Raw genomic sequence first — 19,226 nt, 5'->3', positions numbered from 1 at the left:
AAGTACCATATTTTTAAATGAAAATAAAATAAAAATACCTTTACTTATAAAAAACAGAAATATGATAATGATCAGCATTAATTATATAAATTCCAAAGAAAAAATCAGTTATCAAAACCTAATTGATCATTTTCTAATTATTCTCTTGGCTCTCAGTTAACAGTCACCCAGTCTTTACATTAAGTTATGGGGTCAATTTTTTTCCCGCTTCTAGTCTGACAAATGTCAAGCACAGCCCTAAGAGCATAAGTATTGGTGGGATTCGATCAAGTCCCTAATTAAGTCTCTTTTTTTTTGTTTTCTTTTGTTTTTCTGGTCGGATTGGTACAAGGGCCAACCCTTAATTAGAGGCTTTTTTCCTTTTCTTCCCCTTCGGTCCTAGTGTTTCGTGGTCTCTTTTTAAAGGATGCCTTAAGGGATGACCAATAATGATGCTCTAACCATAACTACCATTGACTACATAGCTAATAATACTTATACGCTTCACAACAGACGACATCATTTTTTTCTTTTCATCCATATATATATCCATATTCTTCATCGATATCATTTTCTCTCTTTTTTTAACCGTCAACTGACAATCAAAAAGATAATACTGTGAAAATTTATGCAAAATTATCATAGATTTAATTATCTAAAAAGTATTCTTTATTATTTTTATTAAATTGGCCATTTGATAAATTCCCTCAGAAAAACTTGTTTAAAATAAATGTTTGCGGATTTTTTTTTGTTGAACAACTTGTTTGTGGGGTGTTTTTTTGTTGGGCAATTTTCTCAAATAGCATTTTTTAAATTTTTGTCATAAAATAGCACTCAAAAAATAAAATGTTCAAAATAATATATTTTTGTTTTGAAAATTTTAATATTTACTTTAAAAAAAAATGAACACATTCCTAAAACTCCACCCCTTAACTCTAAATCCTAAATCCTAGATTAATTAACCCAAGACTTATAAATGCATATTTACCATTTAATAAAACTTCTTTTGGTCATTTTCTTTTTTATGATGATATTTTGTGACAAAAACTTGGTTTGGTGCTATGTTGGTTTTTTTTTTGTTACGCCTTTTTATTAATTTGCAGCTCTGGCAACAAGTTTTTAGCTGACAATTTATCACTAATAAACTCACAAGGTGAGTTTAAAAAAAAATAAAAAAAAAATAACTCCTCACTATCCTCTATTTTATGCAGCTTTCCTCCTTTCACTTTCAGGAGACAAACGAACAGATCTTTTTATTTTCTGCGTTTTTATACTTTCGCTTTCCTTTCTAGCTCCCCTGTTTCACGTCTTCCATATCTCTCTTCCTCTGTTTCACCTTATAGCTCGCATCTTTTCCTCTATCCTCCTTTGTGTAACGTCCAACATAGCTTCCTCTTGCTCTGTTTCACCAAGGGCACTACTGTTTGATCGAATCAAATGGAGGAAAAAAACCAAACAGACGATTTCTCTTCCCATAAACACCCAACTCTCCCTCAAGTCGTAGAGGAGCTAAAAGAACTCTGGGGCATGGTCCTACCGATCACAGCAATGAACTGTCTAGTCTACGTACGCGCCGTCGTCTCCGTCCTCTTCCTCGGCCGTCTCGGTAGCCTCGAGCTCGCCGGAGGAGCTCTCTCGATCGGTTTCACCAACATCACTGGCTACTCCGTCCTCGTGGGCCTCGCCTCTGGTCTCGAGCCCGTGTGTAGCCAAGCCTTCGGTAGCAAGAACTGGGACCTCCTCACGCTCTCTCTCCACCGCATGGTCGTGATTCTCCTGATCGCCTCCCTGCCCATCAGCCTACTCTGGGTCAACCTCGGGCCCATCATGCTGTTCATGGGCCAAGACCCGGAGATAACGGCTACGGCCGCTGAGTACTGTCTCTACGCGCTTCCCGATCTTTTGACTAACACTCTGCTCCAGCCGTTGCGGGTTTACCTGAGGTCGCAGCGGGTGACGAAACCGATGATGTGGTGCACGTTGGCTGCCGTGGCGTTCCACGTGCCGTTGAACTATTGGCTCGTGATGGTGAAGCGATGGGGTGTTCCTGGCGTGGCGACTGCTTCCGTTGTGACGAACTTGATCATGGTTGGGCTTCTGGTGGGCTATGTTTGGGCTAGTGGGAAGCTGCAGAAGAGGGTTAGTGGGTCTACGGTGGCGGTGGCGGCTCAGTCGTCCGCGGTGGAGTTCTTTGGAGGGTTGGGACCGTTGATGAGAGTGGCGGTTCCGAGTTGTTTGGGGATATGTTTGGAGTGGTGGTGGTATGAGATTGTGACTATAATGGGTGGTTACTTGGAGAATCCTAAGCTTGCTGTGGCTGCTACTGGGATTTTGATTCAGACAACAAGTCTTATGTATACTGTTCCTATGGCTTTAGCTGGATGCGTCTCTGCTCGGGTAAGTGTCTTCATCTACTCTAGATATGAGTCAATGATTATTGGTTAAGTTGATTAAGTCAAGATTTGAGTCAAAGACTATTGACTAGTTGTGATCAGGTTATGAGTAGAAAAATGATTAGTTTAAAATTCAAAGTGTAGTTGAAACGTCTTTAGCAAAGACTTGTCTTTTGATTAAATATGAGATACAGAGTTAATTAATTAAATTAGGATGTAAAGTCTCGGAACTTGAAGCTGTGAAAACAATTTACAAGAAGCAATAACGTTACTCTAGAAAGATTTGATGCACTTTGTTCTTGTTATTGGCATAAATTTTTCTTTCTTTTTTTTTGAGTGTTTCCAAGGATAGAAAACGTGTAATGTGATGTAGGGGCTGTAAAATGTATTGCATCAACTTCCATTAATAGACCACCCCGTGACATGTGATTGGACATTAACATAGCTAGAAATAAAATAAAATAAAAAGTGGTTGAAAAGAAAGTAGTCAAGTGTAGTCTATTTTATTGCTGCCAATCTAATGACACTCTTCAACCTCATCGAAACCCACTTGTCCTTGTCTGTTTCCTTTAAACGTGACAAAAGGTTGGCTTCAATAACTAACTTTTTAAGATTTTCATTTTCATTAATATTTCACAGGTTGGAAACGAGCTCGGTGCAGGTAGACCATACAAGGCGAGACTAGCTGCCAACGTGGCTCTAGCTTGCGCATTTGTGATAGGAGCACTGAATGTGGCTTGGACGGTGATTTTAAAAGAGCGTTGGGCAGGGCTTTTCACTGGATACGAGCCACTCAAGGTGCTGGTCGCTTCGGTTATGCCAATTGTCGGGCTTTGCGAGCTAGGGAACTGTCCGCAGACTACTGGTTGCGGTATTCTAAGAGGGACAGGCCGACCTGCGGTAGGGGCGCATGTGAATCTTGGGTCGTTTTATTTTGTTGGGACGCCTGTGGCCGTTGGACTAGCGTTTTGGTTAAAAATTGGGTTTAGCGGGTTGTGGTTTGGGTTGCTTTCGGCTCAAGCAGCTTGCGCGGTTTCGATATTGTATGCGGTTTTGGCGAGGACTGATTGGGAAGGAGAATCGGTTAGAGCGATGAGGTTGACGAGTTTGGAGATGGGGAAAGTTGGGAAGGATGAAGAGTCCTCGTCGTTGTTGTTGGTGGATGATCGTAATGGGAGTGATGAGAAGTTGAGTGATGTTTTGTAATAAAGTGTGGGGTCAAAAAGACTTATGGTTGTTTGGTTGGTTGATCTTTGGTATTTTAACTAGTAGCGAGTGTTGTTAATGTTTTTGTGTCCATTTAGTTTTCTAATTGAAACCATTGGAAGCTAAATCATTTTAGATGTTGAAAACCTGATTAATACAAAATAACTAAAAGAAGAGTATTGGATATGTCTTTTTTTGCCAGAAATGGTGAAAAAGGAGAATATAATAAAAGCATGTAAGAAACCTTTTTTGGCCATATCAAGCCACACACTATTGAATGCATGCCTATATCCCTTTGTCTCTCTTTTGGTGTGGGTTCATAACAAACAAACAAACAAAAAAAACATTTTTAATAATTTTATTTGTCTATTATGTTAAAGTTAGGTCAAAAAACGATGATGAGGAAAGGGTACGATACATTTAAAGTTTTTAAAAGCACAATGATTCAAAACCCGACACAGGCACAAATGTTCCCAAAACTTTTTTGTTGGGACAATACCATTACCATATTAAAACCATACAATTGACTTATTTTGGTCGGGTATTTCAAGTCCCGAGTATGAATTTAGAAGAAAGTCAAGAAACGTGTCACTGTTGCACACAATCCATTTAGGTTTCTAATTATTGTAGCTCAAATGTCCTGAGCTAGAAAAAGTTCATAAACACAGTGACCAAACAGAGTAGAATTTTCATATAGAAGTTTTGCTTTCCATGTTATGAAACTGAAAAATAGACAGAGGTATCATGTTGGGAATGGATGATAAGGTACGGTTCGTAGCAATTTCCTTTTATGATTAGTAAATGCAGAAAACAAGAAACAACAGTGTCAGAGATGGTACTAATTGTACGCCAGTGTCACTAAATATGTTGCAGATAGATAGTGTGACAGAAGAAAGACCTAACCTACAAATCTCTCTGCAGGATGAAACTCCTAAAATATTTTGTAATTATTTTTCTTACACAACAGACTATATATTTGTTGGTTTATGAGAGGACCGCTTCTGAGTTATGACATTGTGATAAGCTGTCCAATCTTCAATTGATGTAGGGTTCCTTTCTCTGTTATGTTTCACAACTCTTCATAATTTCTTCTGAACTCTCGTGGACACCTCACTGAGGACAGACCTCAAGACACTCATTAGATTGATATTGTTAGTGACTGAGATTCACTACGGTTAAATAACATTCCACACTAGCAATTCAACTACTTGATATCATGATTCTGCAAAATCCAACAGGAAAAGTCAGATTTAAAGTCTGAGCATAACTATGCAACTGTGACCATTAAATCAAAACTTGTTTCTTTTTCTCTCACTGAGAAGCAAGAATGCAAAAGATAAGCTTTGACGCTACTAAACAGAAGAATGAACGAACCAGATGAACATGCATGTAACGGTAAACATTGATTCAGTCTTTAAGACATTTAGCTACTCTTCTCTGTTGTTAAATTGACCTTGTTGCGCCGCCCTGATCGTGGCTTCTCCTGTGAACCTGATTTCCCAAAACTCCTCCTACCTGCTCTTGACCTTGTATGCGGCTTCTCCTGCGAACCAAAACTCCTCCTACCAGCTCTTGGACTTGAGTTTCTACGACCACGTTTCATACTCTGGTCTTCATCATCATCAACAACATCATCATCCTCGTCTTCATCAACAACAACATCTTCTTCACGTTCATCCTCGACTTCAGAACCAGAAACATCATCACCCTCACCCTTTGCCTCAGTCTCACAGACTTCTCCTCCTTCCACCTTCCCCTTATCTTCCCTCTTCCTACTAGACACTGCACTGTTCTCTTTCTTAACCTTACTCATAAGCTTCATATAACGGTTACGGCTCGTCACCAACTGATTCCCCTCCACCAACACTCCCCTCTTGTACCCATCCCTAAGAACCACAGTGTGAGTCCTAAGCTTACTCGACAAGTAAAAAACACCAGGATGGTTATGCAAAACCCTCTTAAACCTCGACCTCAACCCCATAAACTCACCAAGATGCAAAACCAAATCCTTCTCAACCTTCTTGGAGACAAAAAGATTCAAGATCTCATGCAAAACCGCCGCCGCCCACTTATCAGACTCGTCGCTCGTCGCCGAGAGATGAAGCGCGTTCTCATAAGGAGAGATGTACGGCAGCTTCTGCCAATCATCTATCCACCTCTTCATCTTCTTGTCCACAACAAAACCGTTAGAGAACTTCATCGGGAAAGCAATCGGAGCGCCTTTAGTATACTCCTTAGCCTTCTTCTCCAGCACAGACACAGCATGCTCCTTGCTCCAGCAGACAAGCTCCAGCTCCCCTCTGCACACTCTGAAGTAATCAGGGAACTCGGGGACCACCGTCTCGGCGTATCCACGTGGCAAACCTAAATCCCATTTCAACAACTCAAGAATCTCTAACGGAATCTTGTTGATTCTGTTGATCATCAGCAGTTTCAGCAACCTGTCAGCTAACCCCTGCTTGTACTCCTCGCTGGCGTAGACAAGCTGCTCCTCGGCGTCGAGGTTGAGAGTCTCCGGCGTGAGGGAGATCTGAGGCTGGATGCCTCCGGGGAGGGACTCGTGGAAGACGGAGGGGAAGCTACGGATGAACTCGATCGGACGGAAGGGGACTCGGAGGGAGTCTTTTCGGGATGTGATGACGGAGATCGGGAGCGATTTGGATGGTTCCGATGTGACGAGGTCCTTGATGCTGAGGAGGGGTCTGAGATTCTTCTCTCTCTCGACGGCGTGGTCGAGGCCTCTGTCTCTTACGAATTTGTAGGTTTCTTCGGCTGCGTCGGAGAAGGCGCGGCGGTTGGTTTGGCGGCGGGGGGAGACGGTGCGGAAGATTGATTTCATTTCGGAGGCGGCGGCGAGTTTTGGTACTCTTAGGGTTCGGGGGGAGATGAAATGGAGAAGGGTTTAAGGAGGATTTAGCCAAAAAAAATGAAAATGAAATAAACAAACCGAAATTCAAAATATTCACCTGGTTTACTAACCCTATCCGAATCCAGACCGAGTCTCTATTTCGGTTAGGTTTGATATTTTTCCAAATCCGGTTAAATCGTCGAAGACCTACCGCTGGTGATGGATGTGTTTTCCTTTTTTTTTGAATCCAATTCCTAGCTCAAGTCGGATTAAGCTGAGCTCGTGTGTATAAATAAAGCCTAGATCTGTCTCTCTCGATGTACAACAATGTTGAAAAGAGTTAGCTGCTCAAGTGTGAAATTTATCTTGAAAAGACATGGCTGCTCGCTACCACACGATGTTGTAGAGCTGATATTGGAGAGACTTCCAGTGAAATCTCTGGTAAGATTAATGTGTGTATCCAAGAAGTGGAAATTGACAATCAATTCCCGAGAGTTCCAGGAACGACATTATTTTATCCGTAGTAGCAAATCACGAGATGCAGCAGATGTGCTTTTTGTGTCTATTATGGATCATAGTGATGACAAAGATTATGAAGCTGGAAGGATGAGCATGGTGTTGGGGTCGTCGGTGGTTTGGACGGTCAAGTTTCCTATTCCAACCAACGGGGTTACTAGTACTAGTTGTGACGGTCTGTTATGCCTCTCACATACCCACAGCCCGAGTTTTGTTTTGAACTCAATCACTGGATGGCATCGAAGTTCCCCACATTCCGGCTTTCAAAAGCTCTACCTCCACAGTTTGAATCAAGGAGACTATTACAAACCATGTCATGAACTTGGATTCGGCAAAGACAAGATGATTGGCACGTACAAGCCGGTTTGGCTATATAATTCATCTGAATTTGGTCTAGACAATGTTACTACCTGTGAAGTTTTTGATTTTGCCACCAACGCTTGGAGGTACGTTCTCCCTGCATCTCCTTATCGGATTATTGTTATATCGGAACCCACGTATTTAGATGGCTCACTTCATTGGTTCACTCAGTGTGAAGACACCAAGGTCTTATCTTTTGATCTTCACACCGAAACTTTTCAAGTCATCTCTAAACCTCCTTTTGCTCCCCATTTACGTGGCCCTCGCGGCATCGTAATGTCCATCCTTAATAACCGCTTGTGTGTATCCCAGAAAAACTGGCCAACACAAGTCTTTTGGTCGTTTGATGATTCTTCAAGGACATGGGAGACAATTTGTTCGATAGATCTCACCCAAGTTTTTTCTTGGTTCGGGGGGGAACCCGACTGTGCACTGGAAGCAGTAGAAATTATAGACCAAGATAAGTTACTTCTCCATGGTAAGTCATACTCGGAACCTCGTGTACCACTCTTGCTACACCATCTCCATACCAAATCTTTTAATTTACTCTACAAGCCTACCACCCTCGGACGATGTGTTTGCTATTTCCAAAGTTTACTCACCGTCTTATAACATTTGTAATTTAATGTAACATTTATCATCAACTGGTTTTCTTTGTCATCTTATTTTTTTATAATGATGAGCTTCTAGGTTATATTTTTAACCCTTTTTTTTAACGTCTGGTGGATTTTTATGGATTAAGAGAGAATTACAACAAGTCCGAGATTTTACGACAACTCTAACCAAATAGCTAAAAGACATAGCCCGAATCGACAACACACAAATCACGTACAAACTCTAAACTATTGATGAGGAAAAGAATTTAAGAATTTAGTAGCGGAAGGCCTTTAAATCCCTGGCCGTTTAGATGGCGTCCAATGTCACAAACACCGGCCAATTCAATGTCATTTTTTCCCATCGGCCAACATAAACCATGCCCTTTTCCTCCTCACAGTAGACTCGAAATGACACTCCACCAAGCCGGCATTTAAACACTGGGCCACAATCGGGAGGGAATGCAAAATTTGAATAGAGGCAGGCACCCATATAAGAAGCGAGATGAACGAGACCGCCATGATGGACCAAGCAGAGTTCTCGAAGCTAGGAAGGAGCCACACTTTGGTATCAGACAAACCGGCGAACTCCTTTAACGCAACAAGCATTTTTCAATATATGAACCGCGATATCTTTCTCTGGTTGTGATCCTGTGTAGGAGTACCATTTAAAAACTTGTAGGCTTGATAACAAACATTCAGGAACCATAGTCGGTTCATTCCACCAAATAATGCAACCAATATGATCCTGAAATGATTTAGCAGAATATTTTAGTTGTTAAAAGAAATGACAAATAAGTAGATAAATTACAATCTTTATTTTCACTAGAAATAACTAAACAACGTTAACAATGTACATACTATACAAAAACAAAAATGGATTTACGTTATAGTATATATGACATACATATAAAAAAATTACGTTTATATGCTATATAAATTGTGTATATGCAATCATCATTGTTTATCATATAAAGATAATGACATAATGTTTACCATATAAAAAGAAAATACAATTTCGCACCATATGTTACATATGGGTATCGTTGTAGAGATTGTATTTTAAAACACCGCATCATAAACATTAAATAATCTAATAAACTTATTTGCGTTGTGAAGAGCGTAAGTTAGGTGAATCATTGAGAAGCTGGTTGAAAAGATTCGACTTATGCCATGAGCATACACATAGGCACATAGCTTTAGATGTTCAAGCTGTTTAAAGGGAGAACCATCTTCATACTCATCCTGCGCACAAAAACAACAACAAAGTATTTAACAGAGAAAAATCTAAAAGTTGGAACTTTTGAAGAAATCCAAATCGAAATACGAAAACTGATTAATTACCTTTGCTTGAAAGCTTCCTAGACAATGACATAATGTGATTGCTTGCAGTTACGGGTTACCACAAGGTTTTGATCTTTTTCTCACCAACTCTCGTATAGAATTCACCCTTGCGAATAAGAAGAATGATTACAGACCTATGAGCTCATCATCATGGAGACATCTGTTAGTCAGGTGGTAATAAACATATAGGAGCTTGGAATTAATTAGAAGATATCTCATATGATCTTCAACAAACATCCAAGTAGAAGGTAGATTTCTTTTATAATCTAGGGAAAATTGGAACACACTGTGACACAATCAAGCGAGATTCGTTGCTGGTGATATGTTCTGCGTTTGCCGTGGGTATGATTGATGAAACCATGGTAATAAATCTTCTAATTTCTTGGCACAAATATTCACATCTTCGTCTTTAAGCCTTGTTGACCACAGCACTCATCATCCCACAACCACAGGTCCACAAGTGTGTTTGTATATCATATGTAATGTTCAAGTGAACGCAATGTGACATTATTCATTGAATTTCCTAAGAAAATTATCCCCTGATGGTGACTCTTCGTTTAAGCTAATTGTTACAATTTACAACTCTGATGACAATTATAGTCATACACCAATATATTTAACAAACGAAATTTAAAATGGCAAATCTAAAACTTTACGTTGTAAAGGCTTGCAATATATGATTCAAAAAACAGAGTTCATTGGCTTTTTTTCTTTATGGACAGCAAGGTTGCTTTGCTTTAAAGCTTGCCAATATATCATTAAAAACATAAGAGCATCCTTATTGCTAAAACAAAAATTAAGGTTCTTAGAATAGTTTATTATTATGTGTAGGTTAAGAGACATAGTTAAGATACGTGATTAAAACAACACATTATTGGTAGATACGTTTAGAGGTTCTTAGTTAAATTTTTTTTTTTGAGTTAATTAATTTTGTTTATAATAAAACATATAAAATTAAAATAGATAACTAATGAAAATGTGGTCTTAGGAAAAAAATATTACAAAGTTGAAAAGAAAATTACAAACTCGAAAACATTACAAATTTGAATAAAAATACATTTATTTAATTCATAGAAATTTAAACACCAAATTGATTCCATATATGTTCGATCAGATCAAGTTTTAATTGTTTATGGACTGGACTTGCCTTAATTCTTTCTCGACGATCACCTGGAGTGAAAAGCTCAGTAGGGATCTTGACGCAAAAAGAAGTATCTTGACCTTGGAACGTCTCATCTTCAGTCTCTGTACGTCGTTCATCTTCGACAATCATATTATGAAGTATTATACATGCTCTCATAATATTTGCAAAATCCTCCTTCTTGATCTCCCAAATGCGGTCATATTGTACAGCAGCCTTTCCTTTCCCACCATTAGTCCTTCTTGCTTTAGCAGCCTTGATACCTTCAGGCCGCATCTCTTCTTCCTCAACATTGGGGCTTGAAACTTCTGGATATGATTTTTTCTTTGCACTGCCACTGCCTTGAGGAGTGTTGAGTGTTTGCCATTTCTGTTCATACCTTAGAATGCACCATGCGTGCTCAAGGTTGAACTTAAGGTTCATTTCCTTGTGGTAGATATCATGAGCGACCTTCAGCACATCACTCTCACTCTGACCACTGCTTTGTTGTCTCTCTGCAGCTGCATAGGCCCCGACGAATTTGTTTGTCAGTTCATTGATTTTGTGCCACCTTTGTTTACAGTTCAGATGCTCTCTCTTGTCACCAGTAGCCCTAGCATGCGGACTTGAGGAGTAGTACTCTCCAACGCGTTGCCAGAACGTCAAACCCCTTTGATCAGTTCCTACAATGGGATCTTTAGAAGTGTTTAGCCACGCACTTATTAGGACCTCATCATCGGCTGGGGTCCATTGCTGCCTTACCCTACGCCTCTTTGGTCTCACTTCGGGTGGAGTTGGAGCATCAGACTGTAGGGTACTGAAAGAAGGGATTTCGTTTGTTCCTATGTTGATAGTAGAAGGAGAACTCTCAAAAGGAAAGCTCGAATGGAGAACACTGTCATCCTGACTGTGCAGAAGGCTCATATAGCTAGAGGACTGGCTATATGGATGCGGTTGATCCATAAGAGAGACAGAAGATGCTGATGGTTACAGCTTTTAGGAAATAAAAGAGAAAGAAGATGATGGAATATATATGATATAATGAAGGAGGGTTGGGGTTTAATAGGTGAAACTTAGAACTAGTAATAAGTTACAATCATAAAGACCTAACCATAAACTACCACAGTCTAATCACAACTTATTACACATCCATCAAAGCTATGCGAAAATTAACTTCATTACACAACTAATTAATAAACATTCAAAATTGGTTGAGAGCAAACTAAACCAAACTCATTTCACAGTACACAAACCATCAAAGCTATAGCAGCGACAAGACATAGTCATCAATGTTTGAAACCTTCAACCTATCAGTTATTAATGGTTTCTTACTAATGAAACCACTGCTAATTTATTCAAGGAACCTAATTTATTCAAGACATAGTCATCGTATCAGTTATTCAAGAAACCACTGCTAATTTATTCAAGTAACCTAATCATCCAATCAAGAAACCACTGCTATGTTAAACCACTGCTATGTTAAATCGAGAAAGTAACCTAATCATCCAATCAAGAAACCACTGCTAATTTATTCAAGTAACCTAATCATCCAATCAAGAAACCACTGCTATGTTAAATCGAATACTCACAAGCATCCAATCAAATGCTTGTGAGAAGCATACAATCAAGTTACAATCAAAAAAACAAATCTAATAACCACACTTAACAGTTCACATACAATCAAACCCTTAACAAGTCTAATTGTCAATCGCAAACCCTAATTTACAATTTTATATATTCCAAAAACAAAACTAATCTCTAAACACAGGACAGAACACTGATTATAAACAGAGACATACCTGTATTTTGTTATTGATTCGGCGGAGAAATCGATGGACTGAGGACTCGGTTGCAAAGGGCGGAGAGATCGGCGTGGACTGAGCTAGACAATCGGCGTAGAGGTCGGCGGAGAGGTCGGCGGTTGCTTCGTCGTGGACTGAGCAAGCCAATCGTTACAGAGATCGGCGGAAAAATCGGCGGAGAGATCGGAAAATCCAATCTCGGTGACGCCGTCGAGAGAGAGATGGTGAGAAGGTCGACGAAGAGAAGGAGAGAAGGAGAGATGGAGATAACGAGTGAAGGAGAGGAGAGATGGTGATCTACTCGCTGTCGAGAGAGATATGTCGAGAACGGAGACGAAGAAAAGGAGAGAACGAGAGAAGGAGAGAAGGAGAGAGGAAGAAAAGAAAGCAAAACCAAAGAAATGCCGACACGTGCCATTAAGGCACGACATAAAACACTTCTTATTTAACATACGTTTGGCTCGTTTATAAGCTTTTTTGATTTAAATTTTGCTATTAATTATGTAAGAAATGCCGGAAGAAGTGGTGATAAAGGTGCTCTAACGAGCACATAATATATTATATAGTCATCATCAACTTTAAAAAAAGTCACGATAATTGGTTGGATGCTTGAATAAATAGTTGCATTTTTTTCTCATAGGCCCGTCAAAGAAGAGTGCCACCAACTTAAAAAGGCCGACTTGTTGATCAAAAAGACCGACTTTAGCAATAATAAATAAATAAAATTCTGAGCCGATCAGTAAAAAATAGAAAAAAAATAACCTAAGAAAGAAAAGGTCGATTCTCTCCGCCTCACACGACGGGCAACCTCACTTCTTCCTGCCGCCGCGCTAAATCCCGCCGCCGATCGATCATGGCTACCGCAAACTCCACCGGCTCGAGTCGTTTCGATTTCTCCTCCTCCGCTGACTCGCCTCCTCCCAAGCTCTCTCTCTCCCCCGATCAGCTCAGCTACTGCCACCAAGCTCTCAAGATTCTCCGCGAGAAGATCTCAGATCCTGACTCCATCTCTCGGGAGTTCGCGAATCTGCAGGTTTATAGATCCATCCTTCCTTCTCTGTTACGTGTGTTTGTGTATAGTTACTATTAACAACACTCTCTATTTGAAACAAACACAGGCTAATAGGATGAGAGCGTCGGATATGCTACTAAACGCTACAGTGGCTATGAACAATGTCAATTTCGATAAGAACAGATACACCGACGTTTTGCCATGTAAAACCCTTTTTTTTTTCTTTTGCTTAGTGTTTATAGCGTGAACGGTTTCTAATTTGGATTTTTGGTTAATTCTTTTTTTAGTTGATGAGAATAGAGTTGTTCTGAGTCCGTGCAAAGATGCAGATGGATATGTGAATGCAAGCTTGATTAAGGTTATGCTTCTTTCTTTTCTTTTTATCAGTTTTATATTCTCCTCTGGTGATGTTTTTTTTATTTTAAATAATGGATTGTGTTTTTGCAGGCGTCGTCGTCTGAGAGTGTTTCTGAGTTTATTGCTACGCAAGGTCCTCTACAACGCACGACGGAGGACTTTTGGGAGATGGTGGTTCAGCAGCACTGTCCCGTCATAGTGATGCTCACTCGCTTGGTTGATAACTACAAGGTACTTGGTTGTGTTAATAACTATATGGTTTTCAATCTTTGTTTCTTTGTGTATGAATCTTGTTGGTTTGCTTGAAAACGAGAGTCATATTGGTGGAATGGTTCTGACGCCGTTCCTTCTTAATCAATCTAACATTAGCTCATTTATGCAAGTTTTGTTTACTCCATAGGCAGTGTTGATAATATAAAATGACTATCTCGCTGATGATGTTTGATTAATGGACTCATCTGCTCTGTATCTTCCTACTTGGCTTATTGTTACAGACTGTGAAATGCGGTGACTACTTTCCAGCCGAAGATAATAAGCCCAGAAAATTTGGCAACGTATCTGTTGTGATCAAATGGGTAAAGACTACTGATACTTCATTGTTGTTGCGGAATTTTGAGGTTAACCACAAGGAGGTAAGAGTCTTATAATCCGTTTTCTACTGTTTCTTTCTATCTCTTCAAAGCGGTCATACATGTTTGACATCCTAAATTGAGAACTGTGTGGTGTTTGTGTTTCAGAGAGAGGATCAGCAGCCGTTGTCCGTTTTGCACATTCAGTATCCGGATTGGCCTGATCATGGAGTTCCCAAAGATACCGTGGCTACCCGTGAAATTCTGAAAAGACTGTATCAAGTACCGCCTAGTCTCGGCCCAATCATTGTTCACTGCAGGTACAGACGCATGTCCATCAATCAATGTGTGTCTCTCTCTATACGCAAGTGTCTTGCAGTATTTCATGAGAGAATTGTTTTTTTTTGTGTGACTTTCAGTGCAGGGATAGGAAGAACAGGAACATACTGTGCGATACATAACACAATCCAGAGGATTCTTGTTGGGGATATGTCTGCGTTGGATCTTGCTAAAACCGTGACAACATTCCGCAGACAACGCATTGGCATGGTTCAAACCATGGTAATCTAATCTTAAAAATTTCAGCATGTTACACCATCACATTGTTTGTTGTTTTTGTTCATGGTCGTTCTAACTTGTTAAAAATCTAAACTCTTGAAGGATCAATACTTCTTTTGCTACAAGGCCATTGTTGATGAACTAGAAGATCTAACCACAGGAGCCAATGCTGGAACGAGTTCATAAAGGGTATAGGCAATTTAAGCATGCAAAGCTTTTTGGGGGTTTAATGTATAAATCTAGCTTACACTACTTCTCTAATCTTTACTGCAGCTGAGTGCTAGATTGCCGTGTGTTGTCTTCTCTTATGCAAAAGTAAAAGACAAGAGAAAGCTTTCACGCACGTGAGCTAATTGTGGAGAAACCAGTGTGGTTGTGAAAAAAAATTCAAGACTTATTTAATTTCTGTAAAATTTGCATATTGGTGATATTAATATTCAGAACTATTGCTATGAAAATGCGTGGTAACGAAGCGAAAGAATTCCGTTAATGCAAGATTGTTAAAAATTGCACCTCAGGCTTTTCTGCTGATAAACCGGTTTGATTTGGTCGGAATCGGTTTCAGATTAATTTTAATAAAAAGACATTTATTGGTTAAGACTTCTCTTGTAAAAAAAAGTGGTGAGCGGTTGAAACTGTCTCGTCATCAACCTCGTTCCCACGCGGAGGATGTCGCCACGCGCAGTAAACTTAACTATTAAAACCCTTCCCTTTGAGATTCTGGGGTCACCGAAGCAATCATCCCCTCGAGGCTTCTTCTTCTTCATCCAATTCGATTAATAATATCTCTAAGGGTAAGTTTGCGTCTCCAGATCTCAAATCTCTTTTCTCTGTAAGGCGCAATTTGAATTGAACTCTTGCATCTATCTCACAAATTTCGTCAACCATTTGATGGAAATTTGTGCTGTTGTATTTCAAGCACACACTACCAGTCATGATGGTTAAGAATCGTCGTATCTGCTTTACATAATAGACCTTTGATCTAGGCTTAATATAGAAATGATGCTTTTGTGAGGGGTATTATTAGTGCATTTTTCCTGAATTCTTCTGTCACTGTCCTATCCCTTATAATAACCTCACCTCAGGCATTTGCTTCTGAAAATGGAGTCTAGTCTCTCTAGTTTTGTCTGTCATAAACCTGGTTATGTATTCAGAGCTACATGTTACCAAATAGTCAAGTGTTGAGGAACTCTTTACTTGTGTCCGAAAGTGATGAGCTATTGAGCTTTCTTTACGTATAGTGGTTTGTGAAAAATCTATCTTCAACAAGAAGTTACCATGATCTTATTGTTGATGCTCTGCTGTTTCAGCCAAGAGTTCTGGCTGAAAACTGATCAGATTTGCTGAATCGTTTGGCTTTTTGTCAAAAAATTGCAGGAGTCCTTAAAAAAAAACCAAGTGGTGGTCTTTCTTGTGACTCATAAGCTACACCACTCACTCACTCAAAAAAATAAGAAATGAGCTTTGCGTGCCTTGTGTGTCACAGTGTAGAGAGCCCGTCCCACTCGCTTAGAAGCTACTCTCTTTCTAGCTCAGACAATGAAGGAAGATGCTCCGTGATTGCGAACTGCCTCTCAAGGACATCACTCATTCAAGCTGCAAGATCCAACACTTTCCCTGCTTCCTCATCCTCCTCAAAGGTAACCCCACAGCCAAATTTCCAAGGAGGTGATCTGATGATAACAGAAGGAGCCTCCCCAAGGCTAGTGCGGAGCCGTGCAGTGAGAAGAGACATTGTCAGAGACTGGAACTTCGACGAATCCGTGACTGAGCTTTAATAAAAGATTGAAATCTCACTCTCTTCTCTCTATAGATTAGTATTACCATGAATGTTCAACCTCAGGAGATCTTTTGTATTCATCACTTGTCAGGTTTTGTATTTTGCTCACTGCTTTATAAACTAATAAATCTAACATTAATTATCCGTTTTTATTACAACTCAACTACACGTTAAATTGAGACAAGAACTTTGGAAAGCAACAACAGAGAGACAATTAATCTAGTACTATCGCTTAAACGGTCTTAAAAATTGTTAAACAAAGCGGTCACGTGACGTGAGGGAAGGAGGGAGGGGTTTAGGCGTTGGAAGGCACGTGATAGAATTTGCCTTTGCACAAGCACTTGTATACGACAGGGCAAGCCTCGGAGGCGGAGCACGTGGAAGTAACCACAACGAGCTTGCACGGACTACATGGTCCACACGCGTGCGAGCAGTCCGGTATGCTTGATCCGCTTGCCACATCTACAACCAAACAATCGCTCGGCAACGTTATTAAACAAACACACAATGAAAGACAAGATGTAATATAACATTATAGTTTTCATTCTCTAAGATTGAATCATGTTATTCCAAATAATACTCACCGTTGAAGAGGTCCACTCGGAAGCTATTACTACTAAGCAAGAGATGAAGAAGAAGAAACACGAACAAAGATACTGATTTCATTTTCTAATGATTTAGGTTTTGCTCATATAAAAACTCTTTTGAAAATGTTATGAAAGATACGATGAAGTGTAGAGTTGAAGATATATACGAGAGTGACTGTAACATTTTAAATGAAATAGTGTTAGATTCACATGATTCATCCTTATTTTTTATTCATTCTTTACTTCTCAAAAGGCTTTCACATTCTTTGATCCTTATCAATTAATTTTTGAAATCTTCATACTGTTTCGCTTTATTTTTAAGAATTCATATTCTGGCAAAACACTGGCATGCACACTACACATATCTGTATCCAGGCCCGGCTCTAACCCATGGCAACATGGGCAATTGCCATGGGTCCATGGGTCTAAATTTTTTTAGTGTTAATTTTACTTATTAAAAAGGTCTATTTTATTTGTTAAATTATCAATTAGTTGGTAAAATTATAATTAATAGGTCTATGATTAACTAAACCTAACTGAAATACAATAAAAACAATAAAAAATTACCTTTCACTTTTCTCATTTTTTCATTAACAAAACCTAATTTACACACAGAAACTCATTTTTCAAAAAAAAAATTTGAATACCACAATTTTTTTGTTTTAATTTACAGAAGTACAATAAATAAAAGTTGAATTTTTTTATAAAATGGTCTTTATTTTATATTTTGCCTAAGGCAAGAAAAAAATTTAAGACGGCACTGTCTGTATCAATATATGTAACTCATTATCATCAAACTCCTACCTGCCATCAAACGTGACTCCTAGAGTCTAGAGACCTTGCTATTAATGAAGTCCTCACTCCTTTGTTCACTCTCATTTACTTCCATGTTCCAACATAGCCGTTTTAGCATTTCTCACATCAATTCTACAAAAAATAAGTATTCCCTCTGTTTTTTAAAGATACATATTCTAGACTTTTCACATATATTAAGAAATCACATTAAAAATGCATTGATTTTTGTGAATAACAATTTTCCATAATTTTTAACCAATAAAAATCCAATAAACACAATTAATTTTCTTGAAGTTAACAGATTTTCATTAAATAATACATTGAAAAAGTAAAAAATGTATCTTTTTAAAACAAATTTTTTTCCTAGAACATGGATCTTTAAAAAATAGAGGGAGTATTATATAAAACAAAAGTATACTAGTATATTTTATTATTATTTTGTTGATTTTTTGAGACATTTATATGGGATAAATCTTCTTTACTGAATTGGGCTTCGTCTCTGACATTAATTTTGGAGCAGCCTATACGAATAGTACTAACGGCCATAACTAGTAGCACCAACACGTGTCCTTATCATATGAGCCTGATACGGATATGTTAACAACAGATCCATTTCATTGTCAATACAATTCTATTCGGACTTGCGAAAGAATTAATTTAATTGATCTTTCTTTTTAAAAAGTTGATTGGGAATTCGACAAAAAAAACACTGAACATGGCGAGAATGACCAAAAGAAACATAGACTCGAGACTAACCAAAAAAAGTCTGAACTTTTGTTGACTTTTATCAGTTTATTAAGAATCTTTGATTGACCGACCAGATTAAGGCACCGTTAACTAACAGTTAAAATGGTGGTTAATCAGTCGTTAAGTAAAACGACGTCGTTTTGAGATGGAATGAAACGACGTCGTTTTACCTACTTTTATTATCAAAAATATGTTGTTCGTGTGGGTCGAACCTGAGAACTCACGGCCAAATGACGAGGCTTCTTGCCACTAGACTACTGTCACTTTTAAGAATATTCATAACATGTTTTGTTTTATTGAGTATCAAACAAATCTAGAAAAATCTAAATTCTTTTTAAAAAAATTCCAAAAAATCTTAAAAATTCAAGAAAATTCTGAAAAGTAAAATTAAAATTATAAATATTTTTTTTAAAAAATCAAAACATTAATTTTTTTTATAAAAATTAATGTATCTAAGATCATTTGAGCATTTTATCTTAAATACATTAATCATACAATTTTTTTTTATAAATTAATATATTTGTGATAAAATATAATAATACATATGTTTTTCATTTAATTATTATCATATTTTAGAAAAAACATTTGTGATAATATCATTTGTTTATTGTATCTTAATTATCATTTGTCTATTTTATCTTAAATACATTATTCATACTA

At 38.4% G+C, this 19,226-nt stretch overlaps 7 protein-coding genes across 8 annotated transcripts; 4 read left to right on the top strand and 3 right to left on the bottom strand.

The window, feature by feature from the left end:
* Positions 1-1,201: 1,201 nt before the first annotated feature.
* LOC130504787 (protein DETOXIFICATION 54) lies at positions 1,202-3,710 on the top strand. Its single transcript, XM_056999415.1, has 2 exons — positions 1,202-2,376; positions 3,012-3,710. The coding sequence occupies exons 1-2, from the start codon at positions 1,417-1,419 to the stop codon at positions 3,576-3,578; spliced, it is 1,527 nt and encodes a 508-aa protein (XP_056855395.1). The 5' UTR covers positions 1,202-1,416; the 3' UTR covers positions 3,579-3,710.
* A 701-nt stretch (positions 3,711-4,411) lies between these two features.
* LOC130504788 (protein WHAT'S THIS FACTOR 9, mitochondrial-like) lies at positions 4,412-6,504 on the bottom strand. The gene is made up of 2 exons (XM_056999416.1): positions 4,953-6,504; positions 4,412-4,800 (listed from the first exon to the last, which is right to left on the bottom strand). The coding sequence occupies exon 1, from the start codon at positions 6,415-6,417 to the stop codon at positions 5,002-5,004; it is 1,416 nt and encodes a 471-aa protein (XP_056855396.1). The 5' UTR covers positions 6,418-6,504; the 3' UTR covers positions 4,412-4,800; positions 4,953-5,001.
* A 116-nt stretch (positions 6,505-6,620) lies between these two features.
* On the top strand, positions 6,621-7,977 carry LOC130504789 (F-box protein At1g11270-like). Its single transcript, XM_056999417.1, has one exon. It carries the CDS (start codon positions 6,754-6,756, stop codon positions 7,912-7,914), a length of 1,161 nt encoding a protein of 386 aa, XP_056855397.1. The 5' UTR covers positions 6,621-6,753; the 3' UTR covers positions 7,915-7,977.
* Positions 7,978-8,030: 53 nt separating this feature from the next.
* LOC108825505 (glutathione S-transferase T3-like) lies at positions 8,031-12,632 on the bottom strand. 2 transcript variants are annotated; one of them, XR_001945258.2, is made up of 3 exons: positions 12,159-12,632; positions 9,240-9,373; positions 8,031-9,140 (listed from the first exon to the last, which is right to left on the bottom strand). XR_001945258.2 is itself a non-coding variant. In XM_018598801.2 (2 exons), the coding sequence occupies exon 2, from the start codon at positions 11,281-11,283 to the stop codon at positions 10,318-10,320; it is 966 nt and encodes a 321-aa protein (XP_018454303.1). In that variant the 5' UTR covers positions 11,284-11,299; positions 12,159-12,629; the 3' UTR covers positions 10,187-10,317. The 2 variants fall into 2 exon arrangements, 1 of the variants encoding a protein (XP_018454303.1); XM_018598801.2 differs by lacking the exons at positions 8,031-9,140; positions 9,240-9,373 and adding an exon at positions 10,187-11,299 and having other exon boundaries at positions 12,159-12,629.
* Positions 12,633-12,864: 232 nt separating this feature from the next.
* LOC108826592 (protein-tyrosine-phosphatase PTP1-like) lies at positions 12,865-15,147 on the top strand. The gene is made up of 9 exons (XM_018599972.2): positions 12,865-13,194; positions 13,280-13,376; positions 13,461-13,531; positions 13,621-13,761; positions 14,025-14,162; positions 14,268-14,419; positions 14,519-14,660; positions 14,760-14,846; positions 14,931-15,147. Exons 1-8 carry the CDS (start codon positions 13,015-13,017, stop codon positions 14,841-14,843), a joined length of 1,005 nt encoding a protein of 334 aa, XP_018455474.1. The 5' UTR covers positions 12,865-13,014; the 3' UTR covers positions 14,844-14,846; positions 14,931-15,147.
* Positions 15,148-15,280: 133 nt separating this feature from the next.
* On the top strand, positions 15,281-16,579 carry LOC108826594 (uncharacterized). Its single transcript, XM_018599974.2, has 2 exons — positions 15,281-15,451; positions 16,035-16,579. Exon 2 carries the CDS (start codon positions 16,115-16,117, stop codon positions 16,433-16,435), a length of 321 nt encoding a protein of 106 aa, XP_018455476.1. The 5' UTR covers positions 15,281-15,451; positions 16,035-16,114; the 3' UTR covers positions 16,436-16,579.
* A 153-nt stretch (positions 16,580-16,732) lies between these two features.
* LOC108826595 (EPIDERMAL PATTERNING FACTOR-like protein 7) lies at positions 16,733-17,103 on the bottom strand. The gene is made up of 2 exons (XM_018599976.2): positions 17,022-17,103; positions 16,733-16,899 (listed from the first exon to the last, which is right to left on the bottom strand). Exons 1-2 carry the CDS (start codon positions 17,101-17,103, stop codon positions 16,733-16,735), a joined length of 249 nt encoding a protein of 82 aa, XP_018455478.1.
* Between the last annotated feature and the right edge of the window lie 2,123 nt (positions 17,104-19,226).

The sequence above is a fragment of the Raphanus sativus genome, unplaced genomic scaffold (genome assembly GCF_000801105.2).
Source record: "Raphanus sativus cultivar WK10039 unplaced genomic scaffold, ASM80110v3 Scaffold1804, whole genome shotgun sequence".
Classification (NCBI taxonomy): domain Eukaryota; kingdom Viridiplantae; phylum Streptophyta; class Magnoliopsida; order Brassicales; family Brassicaceae; genus Raphanus; species Raphanus sativus.
This window is presented reverse-complemented; position numbering and strand designations above follow the sequence as displayed.

What these genes read in the sequence shown, in the direction of transcription:
- LOC108826594 (XM_018599974.2), top strand. Translation starts at nt 16,115, where the DNA reads ATGAGCTTTGCGTGCCTTGTGTGTCACAGTGTAGAGAGCCCGTCCCAC.
- LOC108826595 (XM_018599976.2), bottom strand. Translation starts at nt 17,103, where the DNA reads ATGAAATCAGTATCTTTGTTCGTGTTTCTTCTTCTTCATCTCTTGCTT. An exon ending in CCGAGTGGACCTCTTCAACG is followed by an intron (nt 16,900 to 17,021) that starts GTGAGTATTATT and finishes GTTTGGTTGTAG; the next exon opens with ATGTGGCAAGCGGATCAAGC.
- LOC130504789 (XM_056999417.1), top strand. Translation starts at nt 6,754, where the DNA reads ATGTTGAAAAGAGTTAGCTGCTCAAGTGTGAAATTTATCTTGAAAAGA.
- LOC108826592 (XM_018599972.2), top strand. Translation starts at nt 13,015, where the DNA reads ATGGCTACCGCAAACTCCACCGGCTCGAGTCGTTTCGATTTCTCCTCC. An exon ending in ATACACCGACGTTTTGCCAT is followed by an intron (nt 13,377 to 13,460) that starts GTAAAACCCTTT and finishes TTCTTTTTTTAG; the next exon opens with TTGATGAGAATAGAGTTGTT. An exon ending in CCAATCATTGTTCACTGCAG is followed by an intron (nt 14,420 to 14,518) that starts GTACAGACGCAT and finishes TGTGACTTTCAG; the next exon opens with TGCAGGGATAGGAAGAACAG.
- LOC130504788 (XM_056999416.1), bottom strand. Translation starts at nt 6,417, where the DNA reads ATGAAATCAATCTTCCGCACCGTCTCCCCCCGCCGCCAAACCAACCGC.
- LOC130504787 (XM_056999415.1), top strand. Translation starts at nt 1,417, where the DNA reads ATGGAGGAAAAAAACCAAACAGACGATTTCTCTTCCCATAAACACCCA. An exon ending in CTGGATGCGTCTCTGCTCGG is followed by an intron (nt 2,377 to 3,011) that starts GTAAGTGTCTTC and finishes AATATTTCACAG; the next exon opens with GTTGGAAACGAGCTCGGTGC.
- LOC108825505 (XM_018598801.2), bottom strand. Translation starts at nt 11,283, where the DNA reads ATGAGCCTTCTGCACAGTCAGGATGACAGTGTTCTCCATTCGAGCTTT.